Source organism: Osmerus mordax, chromosome 21 (genome assembly GCF_038355195.1).
Source record: "Osmerus mordax isolate fOsmMor3 chromosome 21, fOsmMor3.pri, whole genome shotgun sequence".
NCBI lineage: Eukaryota > Metazoa > Chordata > Actinopteri > Osmeriformes > Osmeridae > Osmerus > Osmerus mordax.
The window spans coordinates 12,690,249-12,699,783 of record NC_090070.1 but is presented as its reverse complement, the minus strand read 5'-3'; the positions used below and the strand labels follow the sequence as shown (position 1 = coordinate 12,699,783).

The window sequence follows — 9,535 nt, the reverse complement described above, 5'->3', positions numbered from 1 at the left end:
CGAGGGTCTGGTTTGGACCAGGCTAGTGCAGATGGAGGAGATGCCCCGACTGCATGGAATACAGGATAACATCACATATCCTACCTTTAGATAACTGCAGAACACAGTGTATAACTAAATATATTTATTTAATACTGTGCATATATCATCATATGTAAAAAACTGGAAATACAGTCGTTAAGCTCCCGCGCAATCGCTACACGTCCTCGTTATCAGTCCACGTCCTCGTTTTGTTTCCAAATTGTATGTCGATTCGGGGTATCACTGGCACAGTTGACGCCACTCGCACTGTTTTTTTTATTGGTGATCCACCGGCCACCAAATAATGTGGTTTTCGGGCCTCCACCAATAGGCTAAAATGCTAATTTGTCACAATGTCGTCACCCAGCGCTTTTCTGAAAAGGCAGAAGGCGCGCAGAAGGCGCTCAAAAGGCACTCAATGCATACTCGAAGTCAAGTGTGAACATGACTTCTTCCAATGCAATTTAGCCTATTGGTGGAGGCCCGAAAACCACATTATTTGGTGGCCGGTGGATCACCAATAAAAAAAGCGCTGCCTTCAGCACCTTTTGAGCGCCTTTTGCCTTTTCAGAAAAGCGCTGGGTGACGTCAATCTCCTTTCTGATGAGAATTCTGTAACCTGAACGGGAATCATACATTCTAGCAATACATTATTATCCATTATTTTCCGTTGGTTACTTATCGACAGCTAGCTACTATGGCGAATAAAATGCAATTACTTGCTTTAGCTTTGGCGTTTGAGGAGCCATAGCCTGGTAACTAAGGTAGAAGGTTACTAGAGAAGGTACACTCGTACCTACTCTCCTCGTCCTGATTGATCAGCTGTCAGAAAGGCGCTTGACGTCACCCAGCGCTTTTCTAAAAAGTTGATAAAATTGAACTCAAAAAGGCGTGGGTGCTGCGCTTTTTTAGAAGTTTTTAAAAGGCCGCCGCTTTTTTCCTTTTCCCATAGGGTTGCATGTAAAAAATGCGCTGAAGGCAGCGCTTTTTTCTAAAAAAATATGTTTTTTTCCCTACCGTTTTTTTTTGGCGTACACCATTTTAGGCTTTTGGGCGTACTTGCACTTTTAGTAAGAATCCGACGCACAGTTTTATAAATGAGACCCCTGGTTCAAGATGAAAGCAGCCTCGTAGATGAGTCTTGACTAACAAAGATGATTGTGAAAACATTTTCAGGTTCTGTTCTATGTGTTATTTTGTTCTTACTTGTACACCTGTTTTAATATAAATCATAATTCCTGTTTCTCTCATCGTTTTGGACTACTAAACTTCATTTAACATAATTTGTATTCCAGTGTCACTCATTCATGCAGAAATCCTTGTAATAACCATCTTGATAATGTTCTGGATAAGAGCGTCTGCTAAATGACTACATGTAAATGTCTAAGAGTGAACAGATGTTGATGTTTGTCTGTGCATTGACCACTAGATGGCATTGTTGCCCCTGTTATAACACAAGACAAATGTAAGAGCTATATCTCTCTATTACAGTTTTTCTCAATTGTTTACACACAAATACTGGTACTTGAGACACAATGACCACAACATGTAACTCATGCACCAACCCCATGAACCAATTCTGCTAAACTACAAGCACAATTCCTGCCTTACACTCAAATTGCAGTTCTAAAACACACTTTTTTCAAAACACTACACACAATTCTCTGCATTTGGCACAATTTTCATGAAGAAAATCTTTTGTTTTCACAAGGAACACACTGCCATTCAAATACGCACACTGACTCATCGCATGGACAAACACCTGTCACACAGTTTTACAATTAGCAATCAGAGCTTTAGCATAAAAGGGCAACAGGTGACCTCTTCTGTTTTTGAGCAATGGATGCCAACATTGGAAACAGAGGCAGAGGAGTGAGAGGAAGAGGACGGGGAGGACGAGGATGAGGAAGGCCAAGGACCATAATCTCTGATGAGATCCGAGCCGCTTTGGTTGACCATATAGTCAACCATGGTCTAACAATGAGGGAGGCTGGGCAAAGAGTACAGCCAAATTTGAGCAGGTACACTGTAGCATCCATCATCCGGACTTTCCGAAATGAGAATAAGTAAGAAATCTACTCTCACTACAAAATTGCAGTAGGCCTACTGCATATCAATACAGTACTCAATGAGTACAGTAGTACAGTATTGCCTGTGGACTGTTCTGTAGGACTGTAAAAATAAAGTATGTGTCAAGTATTTGGGAAATGTATTCCTACTTTGTATTCCTACACATTATTTACAGTATTTTACTATTTGTTTGGCAGAACTGAAAGATTACCAACACAAGGTGGTCGGGAACATCTTCAGTCACACACATCACACACACACACAGAAGAAATCAATTGGGCCTCTTTATTTACGGATACATGATTGTGTTTAACAACATTTTGCATAAAACATGTAATTTTTTTTCTTTTCTTTTTTGGCCCACCACCCCCCCCCCCTCTTCGGAGGACAGCTTTACTGTTATTCCAGTGTAGTTACAATAGGGATTGAAGCTGTTCCGAACACACCCACCCCAATACAGTGTGGAAACAAAGGGGCATAAAGCAACAAACAAACAAGCAAGCAGACAGACAAGCAGACACACAGACAGACCAGAAGACAGACAAGTAAACAGACCAACAGACAAGCAAGCGGACAGGCCAACAAACAATTACACAAAACATTATATAGTTGCGGTGGGAACTTTTAAAACATGTAATTTCATCTTATGATGGGTTTCAAGAAAAAAAATGTACATTAATTGTTTTTAATTCAAAAGTAATAAAAGCACTTAAGTACTAAACATACTGTACATTTGACTATAACAACCTGCATGATTTTTGATAGGACAGAAACTAGGGGTGTAACGATACACTCAGCTCACGATACAATACGTATCACGATATTTTAAACAACTTTTTAAATTAAACTGAAATTCAATTAACAGATTTATTTCCAAAACATTTTCAATAATTTTCTTTGTTGAACATATAGTACAATTTAGTCAACTCAGTTCAAGCTATTTCTGTGAATGCAGTGAATGCACGCATGACGCAGGTGCAGAGTAGGTCGCGTGCTCGTAGCTCAACCAATAGGATCAAACGGACGTTGTATTGTAAAAATATTGCCATAACTCTACAATACATATTGTAAAATCTTTGTATTGCGATATATTGTTCCACGATATATTGTTCCACCCCTAACAGAAACTCTTATTAACCTTTCTGTAATAACTTCTCCTCAACGGAATGTGAGAAACCATCTTGAAACATTCAACAGTGAAACACCATCTGACTTCCAACCAGGCAGAGATGCATTCCCAGTTCACAGTGTCACTGTGTGGTCAGAGGGATTCCCTCCACATTCTTATTTACCAAAGACGGTTCTCACAGTAGCTCTCACCACCTCTATCGCAACCATCTGTCCTATCTGCAGCAGCACTCCTCCACCCACTCCTCCACCCTCCTTCTCTGCTCCAGCCCTGTCCTGCTGCCCCTCCTCCATCTGCCTTCGGGTCACCTCCACCCTCCTCTCCACGTTAGTTAATCTGTCTGCGTTCACCTTCACCGACTGTTCCATCACCTTCTCCAGCCTCTCCAGCCTCTCCTCCACCTTGCTCGCTCTCTCCTCCACCCTGATCAGCTCTCTATCTTTTCTGTTTCTTTCTGTCTGTTCCTCCTCTGCTTTCTTCTTTTTCTCTGCTTTTTTGTTTTTCTCCTCCTCTATCATTTCCTCCTTTCTTTTCCTCTCCTCCTCCTCCTCCTCTCTCCTCTTTTCCTCTTGTTGTCTCCTACTCTCCTCCTCTCTCCTCCTCATTTCTTCCTTTCTTCTACTCTCCTCTCTCCTTTTTTCCGCTGTTTTTCTGCTCTCCTCCTCCTCTCTCCTCCTTTCTTCTTGCAGTCTCCTACTCTCCTCCTCCCTCCTCATTTGCTTCTCCTTCTCAATCCTCTTTTCCTCAACATTGTGTCCATTTTTCTTCCCCTCCACCTCCTTCTGCTTCTTCCCCTCCACCTCACAACCCGTCTTTTCCCCCTTCCTCTCACCTCCACCTTGTGTCCTACATCCACCCTCTGCTCCTCCACCCCCTCCCTGTCCCTTCCTCCCCCCCCTGAGTCCTCTCCTCTGCAGGTAGGTGTCCCAGGTGTAAGGCTCTCCTGCGTTCTGCTCCACCACATGCTCCATCTTCTCCAGCAGCCTGGTGACGTGTCCAGGGTGGATCTCTGCTTTGCTGTTCACAGCGTGGAGTCCTCCTCCACAGAGCCTCACCAGAGCTCTGACCACTTCCTGCTCCTCAAACTCCTCCCACTGTCTGCGAGTGAGCTTCTCTCTCCCGGTGACCAGCAGCAGGGTGCGCCTCAGGGCCTGCCCCCCCAGGGTCTGCTGGATCCATTGAGACACGCCCACATCCTCCTCCGTGACTCCTCCCACCCTCACCACCAGCAGGAACACCTGGGGACCCGGGGAGGACAGGACGATGGCTCTCTCCATCTCTTCCATCAGACCTTCTTCATCCAGGGAGGGGGTGTTGGTCCCTGGGGTGTCGACCACGGTGACCGTCCTCCCCTCCACCTCTCCTACCTCCATCACACTCTGCAGGGTGGCCCTCCCCTCCACCTCTCCTACCTCCATCACACTCTGCAGGGTGGCCCTCCCCTCCACCTCTCCTACCTCCATCACACTCTGCAGGGTGGCCCTCCCCTCCTGGAACCGCTCTCTCCCCAGGAGGGTGTTTCCTGTGGTGCTCTTCCCTGCTCCTGCCCTGCCCAGCATGACCACCCCCAGCCCTGGACCACCTGCCGGGACACACCACACCCTGTCAACCATCCCATAATACCCAGGACAACAGGGGTGTATCAGTAAGCCCTGCACACCCTGTCAACCATCCCATAATACCCAGGACAACAGGGGTGTATCAGTAAGCCCTGCACACCCTGTCAACCATCCCATAATAACCAGGACAACAGAGGTGTATCAGTAAGCCCTGCACACCCTGTCAACCATCCCATAATACCCAGGACAACAGAGGTGTATCAGTAAGCCCTGCACACCCTGTCAACCATCCCATAATACCCAGGACAACAGAGGTGTATCAGTAAGCCCTGCACACCCTGTCAACCATCCCATAATACCCAGGAGAACAGAGGTGTATCAGTGACCTTACAGCTCCCTGTCAACCATCCCATGGTCCTAGAATTCTGCTTGTGTTTTCTATACAGAATATGTAAGACGTTTTGGATAAGAGTGTCTGCTAAATGAATAAAATGTGATAATCAAAGTTCAAATGTAATAGCCAGAAGCTAATGTAAACATCGGAGTGTTGGTAGACCGTTAGGGGAATCGGCAGCACAGGCTCTGTCAACTACTAGCATAGCGTGTCATTTAAAGGAACTGATGTAAAAGTTCGATCTTCTCATCTTTACAATTCAAATGCGTAATGATATATTGATTTCTCTCACTTTTTTTACTAGCTGGAACTCGTAGGCTACCCCTTAACTTTCACTTTCATGGGCGAAGGTTTAGTTAGTTCATAACAGCACCATTTCAAACACACAAAGGCGTTTCGTGTTTGTGTGCTTTTAAAAACGAAATAGCCTAGACAAGATAAAATGTAGACCTACACATTTCTACCGATAATTTATACAACCTAAACCGCATAACACAATTAACTTACACGCTGGGGCTGCCATCTTGAATGCAGACGCACGAAAATACCAATAGGTGAATCTTGTAGTTTGTTCTGAGGGCAGCCAAGATGAGATCCCACATGAACGGTACGCTACCTCTTGTCCCGTTGTTTAAGCGGAGTGAGGTACATTATAAATTCTTTGTAGCCTACTTCATACAGTGTTTCACCTACTCAAAACATCACGAGAGCGAACTTTCTACCTCGTAAAAAAAAAAAAAAAAAAACGTTTCCTGATAGGCGTCGTTCCAGTTACCACAACGTAAACTGGATATCATGCTGATCCGCTTTTTAGAAGAAAATCGCCGTTGTTGCAAGACGCACACACTGGCCCCTTCACCTCCAGACCCATCTCTACTTTTGAAATAGTTTATGTAGCTAGCTACTGCTTCCCATTCGCTTTAGGCTACATTATTTCGTCAATGGATCGATAGGATGCGATCCTCCCAATTTCTCAAATCTAAAGCCTCGCCCACAGCGTATATAGTAGGCCTAGGCCCAAGTTTCCTCTCCACTCGAATGTAGTTTCAGTGGAAAGCATTTTAAAGTTTTATTTAATAGCCTAATTTAATTTGAGCTCATTTACACAGACGGACTGATTTCTTCCTTCGTGTTAGCTATGAAAGAAAAGATAATTCGACCATTTCAAAAAGGTCTGACATCAAGAAAGCTGTAGGCCTAATCGAATACAACGTCTCAATTGTGCGAGAAGGCGTAAGACTGTGTGTGTTTATACATGCATAATCGCGCGCGTGTGTACAAAATTGCATATGTGTAAGTATGCACGCAGAAGTATGTGTCAGTGTGTGGGTTTGTGTGTGACACAGTGCCCCGGACAGCGTCGCTCCCCTCCTACGCCCAGCAGGAGCACGAGAGCCACACACGCGGAGACCCTCTCCGGCCGCTGGCATCTCTCCACTACTGCTCACGGTCCCCTGGGGAAGGTAAGTGCTGAGACAGCTGCTGTTATTGTTGTGTTATCAGGGATTACTTACTGTACAATGTTAACTTGAAGGCGGAGATTTTTTTTAATACATAAAATCTACTTTTGGGAAACTAAATAGCAACGCTCTTGTCACATTGCTAGACTAACATTGTGAGTTTCTAATGTAAATATGACATGTAATGTGTCATTGTGAACATGTATATTTCAATCAGTATATTAAATATGTATTTGTATGTATCATTGTGAGTTTGACCAGTTGTGAGTACTATGGTAGTCACTAAAAATATGTAATATTTGTTAATATTTCTAAATATTTCTTAATCTTTCTCTCCTTCTCTAGCAGACACGCCTGGGGACAGAGACACACCTGGACAAACAGACACCTAGAGATTGCGCCACACTTGGGGACACACACACCTGAGTGGAACACACCTGGACACCTCTCACAGAGACAGGGCAGCAAAGGATTCTGGGGGATCTGGACTGTCACTAAAACGGATAAAAACACACAGGAAACAATTATTGTCACAAAAAGACACGCTTTCAAACAAGGAACCCTCCTGGAAAACAGCTCATCAACCTGTGAACAGAGAACAAAAGTCATCCGTTGTCACTCACAGACCATAATATTACATCATTTCCTCCTCCTCATCCTCCGTCGCCATGGCTTCCACGGGTCTGCAGCTGCTGGGCATGCTATTGGCTGTGCTGGGATGGGTGGGCGGAGCCTTGGTGTGCGCCGCGCCGCAGTGGCGCGTCTCGGCCTTCGTGGGCGGGGAGATCATCGTCTCCCAGGTAACGTGTTCGTCGTTTATGTTTGACTAATCTAACAGACTCTTTCATCCAAACCGACGTAGAAACGGCAGGTGGGCAGTGAGAGGGTGGAGGGAGGGGGGATTTGAATCCGTGGATGTTGTGTTTTGCCAAACGCCCCCGACCGCCGACCTCTCCCCTCCCCCAGGTGCTGTGGGAGGGCCTGTGGATGACCTGCCTGTCCCAGAGCACGGGCCAGATCCAGTGTAAGACCTACGACTCCACCCTGGCGCTCCCCCTGCCGGCCCAGGCCGCTCGAGGCCTCACCGTGCTCTCCCTGCTCCTCTGCCTCCTGGCCCTCATCCTGGGTGTGGCGGGGGCCAAGGCCACCTACTGCCTGGGCCACGCGCCCCACATCCAGGCCTCCAAGGCCCGGCTGGGGTGGGCGGCCGGGGCTCTGTTCGTCCTGGCCGGCCTGGTGTACCTGGTCCCGGTCTGCTGGACGGCGTACTCGGTGGTGAGGGACTTCTACGACCCGGGCGTGGCGGCGGCGCTGAAGAGGGAGCTTGGCCCCGCCCTCTACCTGGGCTGGGGGGCTGGGGTGCTGCTCCTGGTGGGGGGGGGCGCTGCTCAGCGCCGGCTCCGCCCCCCCGCCCGCCCCCGGGGGGGGAGGAGGGGGGTCAGCCCGAAGGGGGGGGGCGGCGGCAGCGGCGGTGGAGGTGAAGCAGCCAGAGAAGTCCTTTGTTTGAGAGGTTAGAGGGGAGAGATAGAGAGACATAGAGAGAGAGAGAGAGAGAGAGAGAGAGAGAGAGAGAGAGAGAGAGAGACGTTTATGGTGTGGAGACATGTAGAAATACACACGGAGGGAGGGAGGGAATTTGATCAGCATTGTGTGGAACAATATTTATCATGATTGTGTGGTGATTTCAATATGTTTCATGATTTCAGTAGCTAACTTTCTCATACTCAGTTTCGGATCATAATAAAGACCCCTTGACAGTCTGTTATTGATCTGTGATTGTTATTTATTGGTAGTATTTTTGTTATTTATCTATTTTTATGGTTCATCTGTTGTTTATTTGTAATTTTTCTTCTTCTGTGGTTTATATGTAGTTTTCTTTGTTTAACTGTAGTTTATCTATAGTTTATCTGGGATTAACTGTAGTTTATCTGGGATTAACTGTAGTTTATCTGGGATTAACTGTAGTTTATCTGTAGTTTAGTTTTGGTGTCCTCGTCTCTTCAGGGAGGATCCCATGGTGGGACGAGCTCGTCACTACATTAGTATTAATGTGTCATAACTGACGTCTCTCAAATTCCTAGCTGCCTCTTCCCCCGATTGTGTGACCCTTAACTGTGTGTGTGTGTGTGTTTACGTGTCTGTGTGTGTGTATTTATGTGTCTGTGTGTGTTTGACCCTTAACCGTGTGTGTGCATGAACACACATATAGACTTGTTTGTCTGGAATTCTTGAGTGTGTGCAAACTCCATCGTGTGGGCCGTGTGGTGTGTGTGTGTGTGTGTGTGTGTGTGCTTGTGCATGTGTGGGCGCAAGCGTGAGTGTTATTGTGTGTGTGTCTGTGTGCAACCAGCAGAACAATAAGCATCTGTGTGACATATGGCGCAGTGTGTCATGACTAACCTACTGGCCACTTCACTAGGATACTGTGCTGAGAGACACTGAGAGAGTCCAGTAATTGTGAGTGTCATTGGGAGTCTGAACCTAGAAGGTTTTCACCTCATGTTAGTCTTACACACCTAGACACACCAGTAGTCAGCAGTAGACATTTGTTTTTAAGTTTACAAAAAACTACAAACTTTTTTGTGTTGTGTGTGGAAAAAAAGTTTATTTAAAAAAAGGTTTTGCAAGGTTAAAAAACAGTTTTCGAAAAAAAGTTCTAAAGGCATAATATTTTGGGCCGAAATAATGTTTTGCATCATGGATGAGTACTTGATGAGGACTCTACTATACTCTACTATACTCTACTGTACTCTGTTGTACTTTGCTCTGCACTGTATATTTGAAAAATGTTTCTAAACAACTAGATGTTTTTTTGTGTCGTGTTGTGTGTGAAAAAAGTGTTGAGTGAAAAAGTGTAGTCAGCACTTCTTTTTTTTACAGCAACTTTTCCAGAGTCTTTTTA

The 9,535-nt window shown here is 45.7% G+C and overlaps 1 protein-coding gene and 1 pseudogene across 1 annotated transcript; one reads left to right on the top strand and one right to left on the bottom strand.

The window, feature by feature from the left end:
- Positions 1 to 369: 369 nt before the first annotated feature.
- On the bottom strand, positions 370 to 6,133 carry LOC136965573 (GTPase IMAP family member 3-like). The gene is made up of 4 exons (XM_067259756.1): positions 5,681 to 6,133; positions 4,678 to 4,802; positions 3,918 to 4,587; positions 370 to 395 (listed from the first exon to the last, which is right to left on the bottom strand). Exons 1-4 carry the CDS (start codon positions 5,694 to 5,696, stop codon positions 370 to 372), a joined length of 837 nt encoding a protein of 278 aa, XP_067115857.1. The 5' UTR covers positions 5,697 to 6,133.
- Positions 6,134 to 6,572: 439 nt separating this feature from the next.
- LOC136965571 (claudin-9-like) lies at positions 6,573 to 8,140 on the top strand (annotated as a pseudogene).
- The last annotated feature ends 1,395 nt before the right edge of the window (positions 8,141 to 9,535 follow it).